Below are 18,714 nucleotides of genomic sequence, written 5' to 3' on the forward strand. Positions count from 1 at the left end.
TCCAGACTGTACCCTTGGGAGACAGTCTGACAAATCCAAACATATCTTTGACCATACACTTGCGAAAACACCCAGCCTGACGCCCACCTGTATCCCCAAGGGGCAGTCACTGGGAGGCGGGGCGCTTGAATCCTGGCTTAGGATACTGGCTGGTCTGCTGGAATTTTGGTTGTGGGCAGTCTCAAAAGGCACCATGTGGCTTTGACCAGGTGGACTTGTTTTGCTTCCCCTGACAGGAACGAAAACTAGACTGGAACCCCCTGGAGGCAAAAGTACTGGAGGTAGACAAGCTAGAAGAGAAAGACCTGCGGTCCTGATGTTGAACCGCGGAAGGCATCACCTTTTTTCTATCTTGTGTCTCAATCAAAACTGGCTCTAGTGCCTCACCAAACAGCTTTCCCCCCAAAAGAAGAAGTGGCCAAATTACACCTTGACTTTTGATCCACCTTCCAGTTTTTAAGCCATAAATGGAGCCTCACTGTAATGTCAGAGGCTATAGCCCTGGCAGACAGCTGGACCGCGTCAAGCAAGCTGTCAGCCATAAAGGCGGAAGCTTTACCCAATTTGTTGAGGCCCTGCCGAAGGGCTAACAATTCCGGTGGGACCAGTGGGAGAAGTTCCTTGACCCAAAGTACTGACGCCCATGCAAAAATAGAATTGGCCACAGAGGCCCGCAAAGAAAGTACAGATGCCTCTTGAGATCGATGCAAGGCATCATCACATTTTTTGTTGTCTATATTGCGCAGCACCTTATCGCCATCCTTTGGGAGAACCACACCAGTGACCAAGGATGCCACCTCCTTATCATGTGGTGGGACCTGGAGCTTATCCATGACTGCCCTCATGGTGGTGTGCAGGCACCTAACACCAGGGGAAGACCCTTACTCTCCAAGGGGCGATCCCACTCGCCTTGGATGATGTCTAAGAAAAGCTGCGGGCAAAGCATCGCAACCTCTGGGGCCTTAAAGGATGGCAACACAGCTGGGTCCCCCTCAGTAGCATCCTGAGGCGCAGGGACTAGCCCCTCCAGATGAAGGGACTTTCAGGCCTTATGTAAAAGGACAGGAAAATCTGTCTGGCTAAACAGCCTGTAGGAGGCCTGCGGCACTGGCAAGCTATCCCCCTCATCCCCTGACAACTCCCCCTCCTCCTTGCCTGAATCAGAGTCAGTGTCCTTGGAGTGCTTTCCTCCCCCAACGGACTATAAGGACTATAAAATGGGGGCCTACAGAGGACCGTGGTCAGAGGGGCGAAAAGGGGCACAGGGTGGGAGGCCCCAGCTCTGCCAGAGATGCTGCAGGGACGGATGGCTGTGGCTGGGCAGTGTCAGCTGAGTCTTCCCTGTGCGCACCCAAAATGGCGGCCACTGTGGCTGTGGCGGGAATCTGCCATGCTAGGGCGGGAACAAGCTTCCCGAACTCCTCTGCCACCACCCGCCTCAGAAGGGCAGCAAAACCAGGAGGAATCTCCTCTTCAACCGCTGCGGCGGGCGCTGCTTCTACTGCCGGCCCAGATGGGCAGGGGCGCTTTGCAGGCGACTCATCAGGGGACGGACCAGTGTGATCTTTCCCTACCTGAGCGGCCCCATCCTTCACGAGGGTGCCGCTAGCAGACCTTCCCTCCTGCAGCAGCGAGGAAGAAAACGACCCGCTCGTCTCCCCCTCGGCTATGGTGGTTACCGGCGGCCGTGACTCCGGAGCCGCTTGTGAACCGCCGTGCTTAGCAGCGCGAGCCACCACCTTCTGCTTTTTGGTGAGCTTTTGAAAAATTTTTGCCTTGGGGGCCCAAGCTATGGGCGCGGGTGAGGTAGCCGCAGCCCACTTGGCGTGGCATCTAGCCGGAGCCACAGAGTCTTTGGAGAGGAAGGGAGAAGCCTCCCTCTCACAGCGCATATCCTGGGCTTCCATAGCCCTCAAAAAGGTGCCGCCGCGGATTACGAGACGAACCGCAGGTGAACATGCTATATCAACGGTCTCTCCGACTATTTTCCTCTTTATTTATTTCTTCTTCTTCTTCTTTTATAAGAAAGGTAAGAAGAAGAGGAGAAAGGACAAGGAAAGAGCGTGTTAGTGGAGCAAAGTAAAAAGGCACCTGCTGGAGCGAGACAGGGCAAGTGACTGAAGGCTGAGGGGGCTGTCCCTCCCTCCTGCTGAGAGAGAAATCTTTTTGATTGGCCCTGTCTCGGAGCAGTAGGTGGTGACAACCCATCATGCTCGGATACAATCCTCGTCTGAGGGAGAAGAAAGAGCTCTCTAAGGTAACTTGGACCTAAGCCATTCAGGGCTTTAAAGGGAATAACCAGCACTTAGTATTTTGCCCAGAAACATATTGGCAGCCAGTTTAACTGTTTCAAGACAGGCATAATATGGTCTCTCCGGGTTGCCCCAGAGACCAATCTGGCTGCCACATTTTGAACTAACTGAAGTTTCCGAACTACGTACAAAGGCAGCACAGCATAGAGTGCATTGCAATAGTCAAGCCTGGAGGTTACCAGCTGATGCACCACTGTTTTGAGGTCGTCCTCTTCAAGGAATGGGTGCAGCTGAATGGCCAGTATAACCTCCCTCCAGCCCTCAGTCCCACCCTGAAGGCCCGGCTCCCTTTGGCGGCCGCTTATAGGACTGCCGGCTACGCCTCAGGCTTGCCTTCCAGAAATTTATGCCTTCAGAAGCCCAGAAGCCCCTCCTCTCACAAGACACAGCGGAGCCAGTGACAGGCGGTCAAAGTCAGGCAATCCTGGAAGGCAACCAGTTGGAACGAAATGGCAGGCTGGCAGGCCGTCCTTCATCCGGGCTGGGAGGTGGAGATGGAGCTTCCAGAAACAGAGCGGGGGCCACAAGACATCACATCACAAGGTATGGTATGAGAAGCTGAACATGCTGCTGGTTATATAGCAAGCTTTGTTCCAGCTCTCTTTTATGCTTTGTAAAGTGGAGTTTGTAAAGTGCCCTTGTGGGGAAACTGTTGTACAGGAATGACTACATCCTCTCTGCTCCTCACCCCACCCACACCCCCTAGCCCAAATTGCTGCTTAGAGGGCCCATCAAGCCTAAAGAGAGCAAACTATTTAGAAGGGCAGGCAGAATATAATGACTAGAAGTCAGTCATAATCATTCTGCCCTCCTCATAGCTCTGACCCTGATAATTCCATCTCTGCCTGATGCTCCAACCATTTCTCAGAGCAATTTTAGCAGTGGACTGAGTAGGAGGAGGAGAAGCCAATATCTTGCAGGTTGTGGATTGTGGCAGTCTTATTCAAAACACAGCCAAAGCTTAAAAGTCCATTTGGGGTATGAACAATTTAGGAGGGGCTGTCATTCTGACCTTGGGATTTGGGGCACATTTCCTGTTCCTAATTACACCCAAGCTTAAATGGTGTTGAAAATTACACTTCCTGGTGGAATCTTTGCTTCTTTATACAGTAAATTGGACAACAATGTGACTTGCGGTCTAGAATTAAGCCTATGCACAGCAGTTTCTAGGCCTGTGCAAATTTGGATTCAAAAAATAGGATTTTATCCAAAATTGCCCAAAATGGGTAAAAATATGAATCCATTTCCCCGCAAAAAATTGGATTGGTGAAGCTGAAATTAATTCCAAAACATGAAAATTAATTTTGCAAATAGGCACCATTCCCCATCCCCCAGAGGTGAATGGGGTAATGAGGGGTTTTGTTTTGTTTTACAAAAAAAATCACCAGTTAGCCCTAGAGCCTTGATACTAGAAAGAGGTCAGGGACCCCTGAGGTGAATTTGAAGGGAATTGCTCAATTCCCTGATTTTTGGTGAATTTTTGAGAATTTTGTTTTTTAAATGGTGAAATGTGGCTTGTTTCAAGCCAGAACTTTACAAAAAGTCCTGGATCTGAAGCGCTCCCTATTTCCATTTCAATCCCATGTAAAGGCATTCCTTTGATTTTATATTCTTATTTATCTTATTTTATTTATTTATTATTTCTCTGTGTGAACTGCCCCAAGCCATTTTTGGAAGGGCGGTATAGAAATTGAAATAATAATAATAATATTAATATTATTATTTCTTGTTTACACAGTCAGACAGGTGTTATTGACTGGTTTGTTTTATCCAGACATCGAGTCCTTCCCAAGGACCTGGGATGGCTGCATTTTACCATCAATACTGTTGGTTATTATTATAGATATCGTCGCAAAATATAGGCTGTTCCCAGTAAAGTTGCTTTTTGTAAATGGCTGATGGTGATTTCTGTGGCCCCTATGCTGTTGAGGTGCTCTTCAAGGTCTTTTGGAACTGCACCCAGGGCACCAATGACCAATGGGATTATTTTGGTCTTTTTCTGCCACAGCCTTTCAATTTCAATTTGAAGATATTTGTATTTGGTGGTTTTTTCTATTTCTTTTTCTTCTATTCTGCTATCCCCTGGTATTGCTATGTTGATTATTTTGACTTGTTTTTCTTTCTTCTCAACTACAGTTATATTTGGTGTATTGTGTGGCAGATGTTTGTCTGTTTGTAGTCGGAAGTCCCATAATATTTTTACATCTTCATTTTCTTCAACTTTTTCAATTTTATGGTCCCACCAATTTTTGGCTACAGGTAGCTTGTATTTTTTGCAGATGTTCCAGTGTATCATCCCTGCTACCTTGTCATGCCTTTGTTTGTAGTCAGTCTGCGCGATCTTTTTACAACAGCTGATCAGGTGGTCCACGGTTTCATCTGCTTCTTTACAAAGGTGGCACTTGCTGTTTGTGGTTGATTTTTTGACTTTTGCTCTTATTGCATTTGTTCTTATTTATTTTATTTATTTATTTTTGCATTTTTATACCGCCTTTCGTTAAAAGATAGCCCCAAGGCAGTTTACAAAAGTTGAGAACATACAATAAAAACTTAGTGCCTGTTCTTGTGCAGTCAGTAGTAAACCCTCTGTTTCTTTCTTCAAGTTGTTGTTGTTATTATTATTAATAATAGAATAATAGACTGGACCCAGGCAGAGCTAGAGACGCTAGATCGTAAGACCAGGAAAATAATGACCATCAATCATGCTCTGCACCCCGCAGTGATGTAGATAGGCTATACCTCCCTCGTAGCTCAGGTGAAAGAGGAATGCTGCAAATCCATCAAACAGCAGAGGAGGAGAAAAGAGGCCTTGAAGAATATATCAAGGACAGTGAAGAAGATGCACTTCAAATGGTCAATAATGAGAAACTATTCAACACTAATCAAACAAAGCAGGCCTACAAGAACGAACAAGTCAAGAACTGAGCAGAAAAATGGAGAAAAAAGCCACAGCAGGTCAGTATTTGCACCCCATAGTTTTACACAGTGTTCTTGAGTAAAAACATGATACACTGGCTGCACAAGAACAGGCACTAAGAACAAATGCAATAAGAGCAAACGTCGAAAAATCAACCACAAACAGCAAGTGCCGCCTTTGTAAAGAAGTAGATGAAACCGTGGACCACCTGATCAGCTGTTGTAAAAAGATCGCACAGACTGACTACAAACAAAGGCATGACAAGGTAGCAGGGATGATACACTGGAACATCTGCAAAAAATACAAGCTACCTGTCGCCAAAAATTGGTGGGACCATACAATTGAAAAAGTGGTAGAAAATGAAGATGCAAAAATATTATGGGACTTCCAACTACAAACAGACAAACATCTGCCACACAATACACCAGATATAACTGTAGTTGAGAAGAAAGAAAAACAAGTTAAAATAATCAACATAGCAATACCAGGGGATAGCAGAATAGAAGAAAAAGAAATAGAAAAAAATCACAAAATACAAAGATCTACAAATTGAAATTGAAAGGCTGTGGCAGACCCAAATAATCCCAGTGGTAATTGGTGCCCGAGGTGCAATTCCAAAACAACTTGAAGAGCACCTCAACACCATAGGGGCCACAGAAATCACCATCAGCCAATTACAAAAAGCAACTTTACTGGGAACAGCCTATATTTTGCTATGATATCTATAATAACCAACAGTATTGATGGTAAAATGCAGCCATCCCAGCAACTTGGGAAGGACTCGATGTCTGGATAAAACAAACCAGTCAATAACACCTGTCTGACTGTGTAAAGAAGAAATAATAATAATAATAATATTCATTTTTGTCTTCCCCATGCAGAACAGAGTCAGTAAAAGTGAAAGTACTTTGAATGTTTCTCTTTTTTGTGGTTAGAGAGAATTTCATTTTCCCCTCTAGCCATTAACAACAAAACAACAAATATTTATATACTGCTTTTCAACAGAAGTTTCCAAAGCAGTTTACAAAGAGAAATAATAAATAAAATAAAATGGTTCCCTGTCCCCAAAGGGCTCACAATCTAAAAAGAAACATAAGACAGAAACCAGCAACAGTTGCTAGGGGGTGGATAGGGCCAGTTACTCTCCCCCTGCTAAATAAAAAGAATCACCAGGTTAAAAAGGTACCTCTTTGCCCAGTTAGCAGGGGATTAAAAAGTGTTAAGGGATTAAAAGGTGTGAAGTTCTTTTAATCCCTTTTTAAAAGGATAAAACAGACCTTTTAAAAGATCTGCCTGTTTCTGCAACGGGGAAGGAAAAAAATATATATATAATCAAAGGCATGTCCTTTTCCCTCCACATGGGGGTGGAATGATGGCCTAAGGAGGGGCTTCAGATCCAGAACCTTTTATAAAGTTCTGGCTTGAAACAAGCCAGATTTCACCATTTATATTTATTTTAATCTCCCCTTCCCCACCAAAAAGCAACTCACCCAAAATCAGGAATGCCCCATAGCTTTGAAAATAAATCTGATAACTGTACCTGGGCACTTGAGGCTCCTGATTTAGGCTCAATTGCTAGTCCCAACGTGATACCACCAGCCAAGGCTTTCTTCAAATTCTCTTTCACCTCTGTCAACTCTAGTTCCAGAGTAACACGTTCAGACTCCTTCAGCTTACACTCCTCTTCCAGCTTCTTTAATTTATCTTCAAGAATAATCATGGTTTTTCTGCCTGAAACCCAGAGACACGTGATGTTTGAGGCAGGGGGAAATGCTGACAGGACTAGTTGGTCAAGGGTGCTACTCCACAGCAAGTAACCAGGATTGTGACATTAGTACAAAATAAGGAACACTGGCTAACATAATGCACAGCCTTATGGCTTCGTAGCACTGTGCCCCAGGGCTGCTGCGTACTTCAAAGGCAGCCCCAACCCTGTTCCGAAGCAGTGGTTGTAAAGGCAACATTTCTGTAGGTTTCCCCATTTGCAACAACAGAGACACCTGCAGAGATGCTGCTTCCACAGCCACAGCATCTGAAAGCATCAGGGCTGCCATAGAAGTCCACAGCAGCCTCAGGGCACCGTGTGACAGAACTACAATGCTGCGCATCATGTTAGGCACTATTACGGGAAGAAATATATGGCTAGATCCTACACCAGGACAGGCCATATCTACTGCTACTGCAAGTACATCAGTTCAACTAGCTCTGGGAGCTGTCATAGGAACAACAGGAAGCTGCCATTTACTGAGTCAGACCATAGGGCCATCTAGCTCAATATTGTCTACAAAGACTGGCAGTGGCTTCTCCAAGGCTGCAGGCAGGAATCTCTCTCAGCCCTATCTTGGAGAAGCCAGGGAGGAAACTTGAAACCTTCTGCTCTTCCCAGAGCAGGTCCATCCTCTGAGGGGAATATCTTACAGTGCTCACACATCAAGTCTCCCATTCATAGGCAACCAGGGCAGACCCTGCTTAGCTAAGGGGACAAGTCATGCTTGCTACCACAAGACCAGGTCTCCTCTCCTGCCACTCTGCACAAAAGCTCAGAACTGTAAGGTCAGGTGGGGAGAATGGCTTAGCATCCTGGAACAGCCACACATGACAAAAACCACGGGACTGCTTCTTAAAACAGCAACACTTTGTCAAGTTTCCGTTCCCACTCTGAATGGTCCAGTTCGACATACCCCTTGTCCTGACATCATTACCCCAACAAGCTCACTTTGTAGAGTATGCAGTGTGCCAAACCATGATCATAAGGGCAAAACCCATAAAAAGGGCTCACGGGCTCTGCTCCAAAAGGATCTATCTTGTGTTTTCCTGGAGCAGGTGTAACAGAATTTGTCTGCACACTCACAAATCATCTCACACCACCATTAATACAATTTTATTCACCACATTCTCCTCCCCTCTCCTCACTATACACAGTCCATTCACACACAAAGGAGGCTTGGGGTAGCTGACACAGAGAGCTAGGGGGACACTGATGGGATGGTGTAAAAAAAATTACCACCCCATTTTATGCATGTTTACTCTGAAATAGGTCTTGCTGAGTTTAGGAGGAATTACTCCCAGGTAATTCCCAATATGAGGTAGTTAGGTAGGATTGCAGTCTTGCTTTGGAAGCAAAGGGAAAAAATAACAGAGCAGGAATCTAGGTGGGAAATGAATTGAAGGAGAACTAACTAGGGGGACTAAATGTTTCAGGACAAGCCAATGGAAGTGGGATGTATTTGCAGGACTGGATTATTCAGGGCTTGGACCCTACCTCTACCTTGCATTCCATTTGTGTGGCTTTGGCAAGTCACTTGTCTCCATCTAGTGCAACACTGCTTTCAGTGATGGCCATCAAGTGCCTCTGGGAAGGACGAGTGTCAGAGCGCCCCCTTCCTCATTACCCTCAGAATGTGCTATTCAGAGCTTCCATTTAGCTATTATGGCTGAAAGGAGGAGCTTCTATGGGTGAAACTGGGCGGGGAAATGAAGGAGGAGCCTTGGGAGAATGGAGCCTCAGGAAATGTGGTAGCTGTTACATACCTAAGGAGTGACATATGAGTGTAACAACTAGACCACATATACAGTTTGAAGCAGGGTGAGGAGAAATTGTAGCAGCCCCATTTTTGGAGGCCCCAGCTGCCCTTGGTCAGTACAATGAATATTTCTCATGGGTAAGAGAAAGAAAAGGCACAACACAGAGCTGCTGTTTTCCGGAATAGCCTCATGTTCTTGGTAGCACGAGCCTCTCGAGCGTCAGCTGTAGGGATGTGCACGGTCCGGAGCAGTCCGGACCGGCACCGAAGGGGGGCCTTTCTTTAAGGGCGGGGAGGGCTTGCTTACCCCTCTCGCCTCTTTGCCCCCTCCAGCGCCCGTATTTAACAGACTAACGGGGCGCTGGAAACCAGCTGCCCCCGCCCCCCCCCGCCGCGAGCAGATTTACCCCCAAAACTACCAATACCCCTGCCGCCGCCGTCGCCCGCCAGCCCTCCCTCCCTCCCTCCCAGCTGCCCGCCCGCCCGCCCGAGTCCTCACCCGATGCTTTAGTAAAAAACGAGAGGAGCTACCGGACAGAGCTCCTCTCGCTAGGAAGGCCTGCTGCATACTGAAGGTGCTTTGCGCGCGCCGCAAAGGACGCCGATCGCCGGAGGCCCGGTCTACCCGCCGGGAAAAGGCCGGGTAGACCGGGCCTCCGATCGCCGGAGGCCCGGTCTACCCGGCCTTTTCCCGGAGGGTAGACCGGGCTTCCGGCGATCTGCGTCCTTTGCGGTGCGCGCATGCGCGCGCGCGCGCAAAGCGCCTTCAGTATGCAGCAGGCCTTCCTAGCGAGAGGAGCTCTGTCCGGTAGCTCCTCTCGTTTTTTACTAAAGCATCGGGTGAGGACTCGGGCGGGCGGGCAGCTGGGAGGGAGGGAGGGAGGGAGGGAGGGCTGGCGGCGGCAGGGGTATTGGTAGTTTTGGGGGTAAATCTGCTCGCGGCGGGGGGGGCGGCTGGTTTCCAGTGCCCCGTTAGTCTGTTAAATACGGGCACTGGAGGGGGCAAAGAGGCGGGAGGGGTAAGCAAGCCCTCCCGCCCTTAAAGCAATGCCCCCCACCCGGACCCGGACCAGCAAGGGCCGAACCGGTCCGGCAGTTCAGCCATTCTTTAGAATGGCCGCCGGACCGGTTCGGACTCACCCCTAGTCAGCTGCACAAAGTCCCACCTGCGAGGCAACTCAAATGAAGGAGCTGCTCTGCCCTTGTCCATGATCACTTCTTGCTACAAATACACCGAGAACCTTCGGTGGCGGCTTGAAGTACCTTTCTGGCGATGCTGATCATGCAACAGCATAACCAAGTAAAATGCCTGACTTACCAGCATTCACTTCAAGGGCTGCTCGGAGATCTTTCCTTTCCTTTCGGAGCTGGGCCAGGCGATTCCGCAGAGTATCTTTTCTCCTTAGCAGCTCCTCTTCTTTGGTCTGTAACCTCTTTGCATCTGCTTCAACACGGTTCTTGCCATACTTGTACTGATCCGCATCTACATATAAAGGTTAATAATTTGATATTTGAAACAAGGAATGCCATTAGTCAGAATGAAAGATTAGGCCAGGTCTGAGCACCCCAATGACAATCTAATAATATATTTGTAGCTATTTTCAGAAACATATAAACCTATATACTTGAATGTTTGCTTGAAAGGGCCAATTTAGACCACACCTGAAGGGCTGACCTGGCTTATCACATGCAGTGGAGCAAGGCCATGTCCATCCTCCCTACCTTTGCCCATCCATGCAAGGACAGCACATCTCAAGTCAGCCTATGTGCATAAAATTCAACCCATGCAGGCCTCAGTTGTGTAGTTCACGGGGATGACAAACAATACTTTTACACTAGTTTCCAAATATACAGTCTTCCATAAATAGTGTACACTCACTGGAGCTGCTGCGTTTCACATTTGAAGCAAATTCTGATTTCTTTGGTGGATTGTTTAAAGTTCTTCCTTTCCCCATAATTCCATTTGATGCTGCAGAAGCTTTCTTTCCTTTAAACTGTTAGGAAAATCAGATATTTATTTAGCGGAAATTATTGGATGCCAGTGTTCAATTCTGCATCAATTCTGCAAAGTGTCTAAAACTACCCAACTGAAAGCAGGTTGTTGCGACACAAATGAAACAAAAAGCATCTAGAATTGCTTACAAGAGCAAGTCCACATATTTCTTGAACCACACATTTTCAAGCAGCATTTCAAAACAGGTTACAAGGCATTGTATTACAATACCAAGAGTGTGATTAGTAAGACAATCACGGGTAGATACATCAGCCAAGAAGCTTTAGACATCTGGGCTGGTTCCTTAAAGGCCAACCCAGATGGCCCAATCACAAAATGTGAATCAAGAAACCTTGGCCACTATGAATACATTTAAAGTGAAGTTGCAATTAAACACATGGATAGCACAATTTGATTTTATTCAAACACGGGGGAAAGTCAATTTCTAAGGTTTCATGCCAAAAGCAAAATTCAGAACTAATTTTGGGTTCTGTTTCCTGGTTTCATGAAAAAGTGCATTTATGTAAGTTTTCTATGCCAAAACTCCTTAAAAGAATGTATTCATTTATGGTGACAATTTCAAATGTGAGAGAAATGGATCTAATGTGCAGGGGTTTTTTGTTTGGGCTCAGTACTATAAACAGTGCATTAGCCAAAAAGGACTTCTGGACTGTTTTAATGAGCTAAGAAACCAAGATCTGTGTTAATCATTTATTCAGTATTTAACAGGTTTTACACTTTAATTCCCAGATACTACTATATAAAATGTTTATAAATATTATACTGTATATCTGTTTAGAGCAAGCAAAAGTGGTTGTTTAATAACTTCTGTCAAATAGGTTTAGATGCAAGCATCTAAAAAGCTATTCCACCAACAGTTTCTTTGGTGGTTATTTTTAACTTCAGTTAGTGGGTCTTCACTGAGAAAGCCATAGTACCAGATGCCAGGGCAATGTCTTTGGGTCAATTCAGATGAACTGATGAAGCGATCACAGGGTGGAGTTTTTTTTAAAGAAGTGCTCTGACCAGTGTTCCCTCTAACAGGGATTCCCAGATGTTGTTGAATACAACTCCCATAATCTCCAAGCAAAGGCTATTGCAGCTGGGGATGCTGGGAGTTGTAGTAAACAGCATCTGAGAATCCCTGTTAGAGGGAACACTGGCTCTGACACATCACAGCTCAGCAGTGAAACAACAGTTCACTCCACTTTTCAAAGGTATTCCAGGAGCTGGCAAGCTGTGACCTTGTATTTGGCTGAAATGCCGCTTCCCGCCTCCGTGCCCAAGCAGTGGGGCGGGGTTGTGCACCCGGCCGGAAGCAGGCACGGCAGCACCATCTTGGCCCCCTCCACGTGACCAGGGCCTGGCCAATCAGGAGAGGGGGCCGGGGAAACAGGGCCAGTTGGGTGAGGGGTGGTGGTCAAGGAACAGCCTTTCAGGGCTTCGACAGCCTGTAAGGTTGGAAATGGCCCCCACTCAGGGGGTGGGTGCGACTCACTGGCTCAAAGCTTTGACGGCTTGGGTTGGGGGGGTGTCGGACCCCACCCCTAGCGGGGTGGAGCCCCGTGGTGAGGAGGCCAGGACTTGGAGCCTGACCAAATCAGGACCTGGCCCTTTGCCCTGGTGTGGGGTGCCCTTCACTAGGAAGGGCCACCACGCGAGAGGAGTACCCGCACTCTAGTTAATTGGGACCCCGTTGCAAGTGTCGTTACCTCTGTACAATAATAAAAGTGGCCCTTATTTACTCCAACTAAGCGTGTCCTGTCTTCATTGGGGGCACGGGGGTACAATGTGATTGAGCAGTCAAATAAGCAGCTGCCTTGCCAACACCATCCTCAATCACATTACTTGTAATGGCTTCACTAGCTCATTTGTTTGTCTGAAACCCCCCATTAGGCACGGAGCTCATAGATAATTTTAAGCTTCTTTCAGAACAACCTGGAAAAGGTTTGAAAAAGAGTACAAAGTCCAGAGTCAAATGTAACTACCATATTGCAGCTTAGCCAATACTTCAACTAAAAATGCCTACTGTATAACACAGAATGGGAAGGCTCAGAGCAGTTACTCATAGTTACTGTTACTGCCTCTTATAACTATCAGTTTGGTATTGCCAACCTATGCATGTTAATGCATGTGTGCCTGCCTCTCTCTTTTGAAATGGACAATAAGAGTCATATGGTCAAGTCCAAAGATATCACATCCTCCTAAATCTTTTCCTAATGGAAATCTAGGCTAGCCTACTGAAGAAAGAGGACTCCCACCATTGCTCTCCTGGGCTGACCTGTAGCTCAGGATGGGCTGACAAGCTAACCCTTTATGTATGGGATTTCCCCCCTCTAACATTCAGCATTCTTATTTGGGAATTGACAGTTCAAATGACAATGGAGAATGCAGGCTTATTTAAACCACAAGCATTTTAGTGGCCAATGAATTATCTCAAGATATATACAAAAGCAAGCAAAGGAAGTTGGATTAAAAGAATTAAGCACTGCAGTACCTGTGACACAGTTCCCCTCCCCATAGCAGAGGTATTAGTGACAGACTGAGCAGAAGAGAGATTGGATGAGATAGGATATTTATAGTGGTTAGAAGACAGTTTGTCAGTAGATAACCTATTGGCTTTTCGGTCTGCTGGTGGATAGCGTGCAAAGATTTTCGGAGACGGCAAATTATCGTACAGGCCCATGTTATCATAAAGCCCATCTTCTCCTGTGCTTCTGCTACGAGAAGTAGGAAAGCCATCTTCTGGTTCCCACTGCAACACACACATACTTAGTAAGTTAGCACAAACTTCATGCACTGGAAAAAGATAAAATCATTAGAAAGTTAACTCGGAGCAGATCCCCCTCTCATGTGTTGCCTCTATTACAGACTCATTTTAGTTCAAAAATCAAAACGACAGTCTACTCTTATTTTACAGGTAATTAATGTGATGATTATCTAAATTCTTGGATGACTTTTGGAGGTCTCAGTGAAGTCTCTCAGGGAACTATAAAAGGGCAATATGGAGCTGCCATCTTGCACTTCTCTCTCTCCACACATCCACAGTGCAGTTCAAGAGGCAGCATCTATGCTACTCTTGAGCCGATAAGTTTCAACAAGCTTAGCCAAGAATTGGGTAGGAGGCAGCGTATTTTACTTTCTAAAATCACCACAGATGGTGGGAGAGGCGGCCGCAACAGTGGAGATTGCAGAGGCGGCGGTGGTGCATTTCCCCCATTTAAAATTGCCACAGTGGCGGCCGAAGCAGCGTGGATCATGGTGGGAGCAGCCACAGAGACTCCTTTTCCCTCCAAGCCTCTCTTGCAACTGACTGTGCAAGCCGGTCTGCATCCCATTTTGGGCCTGCTCAGAGAGGCCTGAAATGGGCTCCAGACTGACCCACGCAGTAGGGATGTGCACGGAACCAGTGGGGGTCAGTTTAACGGCGGGGGGGATGGATTTAAGGGCAGGTGTGGGTGCACTCAGGGACCCCCCAATGTGTTTCGCCCGCTGGCACGTGAGTCCTTAAAGGCCCGTTGGGGCGGCAGCATATGTCTCTGCTGCCCCATGCTGACGTTTACCAGATGTACCCGGAAGTAGGAACTGCAACTGCACGTATCGCGTGTGCATGCACACATCACACACACGCACTTGACATGCGCAGGTGTGAGTGCAATGTGAGCGTCTGAGCGAGCAACGCACGCAGTCCCTACTTCCGGGTACATCCATGGCCTTCCTCCGACCCATGGATACGTGAGTCTTCCCCCCCTCCGCCCCTTTGCATATGCCAAGCTCGGGTGCCTATTCCTTGACCACGGATACGCAAAATCACTAATGCTGAAACCACAGATAAAGAAGCTTGCCTGTTCCTTGGCTTCACACAATGTCTCAGAGACTCAGGCACATGTGCTCCCTCCTTCTTGTGCAAGTCTTGGGAAATTCTACCTCCTACTGTGCTTAGAAACAAGCCAGGATCAGCCCAACTCAGACACCTCACTCCATCGTATGGCTGCCAAAATATTTCAGCTCTCTCACTGCACTGACCACGCCACACCCTGTAAATCCCTTCACTGGCTTCCTGCCTGCTCCTGAGAGTAGACAGGAAGCCACCTTGCCCCTCCCTCCTTCTCATATCCAATTACACTCCAGCCTGTAATGTTTGTTCCTCCACCCTCAGTCTTTCAAAGGTCTCCTGCTCTCTCAAAGGTCTCAGAGTCTCAAATGACTCTGCCCTTCGCCCCTTGTTTACCATGCCTCCCAGCACCCAGCATTTTGCCTTTGCTCATACTTCCTTCAAATCCCTTCATAAAATCCCCTTTTCTTATGTCACAATGTCTGAAGTCCCCCTTGTAACTAAGCTTAAATACATTTAAGTGAAACAAGCTAAAACAATGGTATATTCTTCCCCTGTTTACCTCTGCCTCCCCTCCCTCTGCTGTTTCCCTTGTGTCAGTGCCTAGTGCGTAAGCCCCTTGGTGCTTTCCTTGTAAAGCACCATGTATATAAATAAATACAGTACTTCAGGATCATGTCCAATGATACTCAGTTAAGTGGCTTCATAGGCTTTTGGGGACTCAACACAAAAGGGATTTGACCTACACAAAAATCAATTCTTACTGATCCATTTATGCAAGGAACATCATCATAATGAAGTGCCATCCCACTGGGGCATGCATAACCATTGGCAGCATTTCCTCGATATGGATTGGTAGAGAGAACCCGTCTGTTCATAAAACTAAACAAACAAAACAAAACAAGAACAAATTGCTTAGTTTATGTTGAAAGCACATAAATGAAGTATACATGATTCATGCTTTCTCCCTGCCTCCCCAGATTCTTCCTTGCATTTCACTGTGCCTTCTAAGGGTTTATGTCACAGAAAAACACAGAATGGTATTGCAGAACAAAGGTTCAATAAGGGTATTATTGTTTAGCAAAGCATTGGGTGGGGGTGGAGATCCCACAGAAATTATTTGATTCTGAAGAACTGACTACTCCCCAAAGAGTGGCAAAGAAGAATTCTGGAGTAAATAAAACACAAAAGAGATTTCTAGGAATAAACTGACGATTTGGGAACTCAGGTACCTTCCCCAAAACGGGACATTTGCCAGAAAGGATCAAATATTTTCTATAAGCGAATGCATGTTGTTGAAGGTACTGTAAGCAAACAGGCTGTGGCTTTTCTAATCATAGGTTGCAGCTCCAAGCAAACAAACTATTAGGAAGAGGAGATGGATTTTACCTCACTTAAAAAGCATCATTATAAATATGCTCTTTGATGATACAAAGTGGCTCTTTTCCTAGGTGTGGCCTGGTCTATGGCTCGGTAGGAACATTACCCCCACAGGCAAGGCCTAAGCACAGGGGTAGGAAAAGGAAAGTTTACATGGGCTCTGCAGTTCAGGTCTGCTAGCCCAAGGCCATGAAGAAAATACTGAGGCTAAATGACAAATCACTTTATCATCATCATCATCATCATCTAATAAGCCCATCTGCGGAATGTTGATTTACAAAGCGTGAGAAGACAAGTCTCTGTCCCAAAGAGCTCACAGTCTAAAAACAAAAACGAGAGAAACAACAAATAAAGGGGAGGAAGATACAGACAGGCTGGGGGGAAATATGCAAATTGTTTTATCTACACATGCTTCTGTTTAAAGTAGAAGTAAAGTAAAGTATTTCATATATCTATATCTATGAAATACTTGTGACTAAATTTATACAGAAGGTAAATTGTGCTGTTGAGTCGATGTTGACTCCTGGCACCCACAGAGCCCTGTGGTTTTCTTTTGGTAGAATACAGTAGGGGTTTACCATTGCCTCCCCCCATGCAGTATGAGATGATGCCTTTCAGCATCTTCCTATATCACTGCTGCCCGATATAGGTGCTTCCCATAGTCTGGGAAACATACCAGGGGGGATTCAAACCAGCAACCTCTTGCTCCCTAGGCAAGTTACTTCCCCGCTGCACCATTAGGTGGTTCCTTGTTTAGTTACAGTATAACATGGGAACTAGAGGGCTGGACCAAAAGCTTCATGGAAAAGGTGGGCTTCATGGAGGGATCTAAAGGAAATAAGAGAGATGACATCGCAGACACATTCAGGGAGCTGGCTCCAGACATACAAGACAACACTGGCTAGCTGCCAGTGAATAATTTTAAGCACGATTAATGTGCCACCTCATTACACAAGTTTGGGGTGTAATATCTAGTAAAGGAAGAATGACATATAAGGTTTTTGACACCAACATGAAAACAATGAAACCCAGAGTTCCTGAAAACTTTCTTCACTGATAGGTCCTCTTACCAGAAGGTCTGTTTTGCAGCTTGTATGACACTTGCAGTCATGTCCACATCTATGTAGTCATAGTGCAGAGTGCCAGGATCTGCAGATGAGCCACTCTCAGCCAGTAAAATCCCAATCCACCTGCCCATGTCTTCCGAAGATGACGCCTACACAAAGACGGGGAAAGCACATACAAACACATACCTCTGTCACTAAAACATTCAGCTTTTATTTCAGGTGTGACTCAGTAAGATTTATATACTAACCCTATTAGTATGGTTTTTTGACATTAGTACATAAGGAAAGTTAACCAATGTGTTTCATTTATGTGGAACCCACCCTCCCTCCCCGCCTACAGTGCTCACCATTTTAAGACAAGTCACTAGGTTTTGTACTATTGCAGGGGTGGTCAACCTGAGGCTCGCCTGCTGTTGTTGGACTCTAACTGCCATCACCCCCAGTCACAATTAATTGCAGTTCGGGATTGTGAGAGTCGTAGCCCAATGACAACTGGGAAACCTCAGGTTGGCCAGTCCAACTGCTGCAATCGTGCACAATCCTAAGTGACATGGAACAGTCTTCCCAGAGCGGACTACCAGCACCCCTTGCTGCACAGTTTTAAACCACGTGTAATACTATGTTTATTTCAGCACACAGCCAAGTCCTATCTGATTTTACTCCTGTGAGTTTTAAACTACAATTTTATATTATTTTTATTTTTGAAATATTGTTCCATTATCTTTACTAGCTATACTTTGCATACCACTTTAACGGTTGTTATTGTTTTGCTTCACTAAACAAAATGATTAGAAATGTTGAAAAAACAGGGTTGGATTTAAACTTTACAAACCTACTAATGTATCACATGACTTGTTTGCTTCTACAAGCAGCCAAGTGACAAGAAAATGTAACTGACCAAAGATGTGCCCTGAGATATGTATCATCAGCTGTTTGAGAGATCTGCCTTATATCTCCAAGGAGATGTCAGCTAATATTCCTATTATAGCAGCAGTGAGATTGATCGGGGTGGCCAAGTATGGCTTTATTACAAGGTTTTGATTCTTTTAACTGCATACTTACTCAAATTTAATGAGGGGAGTTCTATATTGCATTTAAAACATAAACCTTTTACTTGGAAAAATGAAGTTTATTAGGAACTCAGCATATCAGTACATTGAAGATGTAACAAGCAGCTAATATATTTTTTTAAATCAACAGATGATTAAAACTGCACTCCTATGTGCACTTACCTGGGAGCACTTGCCCCGTGAACATAGTGGCCAACATTCCACACAGCAGAACATTGGCGTTAGAGACTCACTGGGCTGCTGTGCAACTTGAACGTCAGCCCCGACTGTGTAGTGCAACAGGGCAGCTGCGGTGGGACTTGAAACCACTTCCAGGCAGTCGTGCTACACTACTTCCGTGGTTTCCGACAGAAGTAGTGCTGTGCAATTGCCTGGAAGCAGTTTGAAGTCATACTACAGCTGCCCCATGGTGCTATGCCATGGAGGTCACCTTTCAAGTTGAGCAGCAGTCTCAGAGGGTCCCTAACGCTGATATTCCACTATGTTGGCCAGCAAAATGCATCAGATTGTCAGTTTTCTCTTCCACCAGAGAGCAATAAGCATGTTATTCAGGTGCAGCATGACCTCAGTTTGTAAGTTGCTCCCACACACCCATTCGAAACAGTTTGGTAATGGT

General features: G+C 46.0%; 1 protein-coding gene across 6 annotated transcripts in view; it reads right to left on the minus strand.

Moving 5' to 3' along the window:
• AFAP1 (actin filament associated protein 1) overlaps nt 1–18,714 on the minus strand; it is a 91,622-nt gene that overhangs the window by 4,898 nt on the left and 68,010 nt on the right. For 3 of the 6 annotated variants that reach the window (XM_053243174.1, XM_053243175.1, XM_053243176.1), the window contains exons 11-16: nt 17,032–17,177; nt 15,328–15,463; nt 13,244–13,501; nt 10,633–10,747; nt 10,072–10,236; nt 6,770–6,960 (exon numbers count right to left, since the gene is read on the minus strand). In XM_053243174.1, coding sequence (XP_053099149.1) covers nt 6,770–6,960; nt 10,072–10,236; nt 10,633–10,747; nt 13,244–13,501; nt 15,328–15,463; nt 17,032–17,177 — 1,011 coding nt within the window. The remainder of the gene's footprint in view (nt 1–6,769; nt 6,961–10,071; nt 10,237–10,632; nt 10,748–13,243; nt 13,502–15,327; nt 15,464–17,031; nt 17,178–18,714) is intronic. The other 3 variants (XM_053243178.1, XM_053243180.1, XM_053243179.1) reach the window with 3 other exon arrangements.

This window comes from Hemicordylus capensis, chromosome 4, assembly GCF_027244095.1.
Source record: "Hemicordylus capensis ecotype Gifberg chromosome 4, rHemCap1.1.pri, whole genome shotgun sequence".
Lineage (NCBI taxonomy): Eukaryota > Metazoa > Chordata > Lepidosauria > Squamata > Cordylidae > Hemicordylus > Hemicordylus capensis.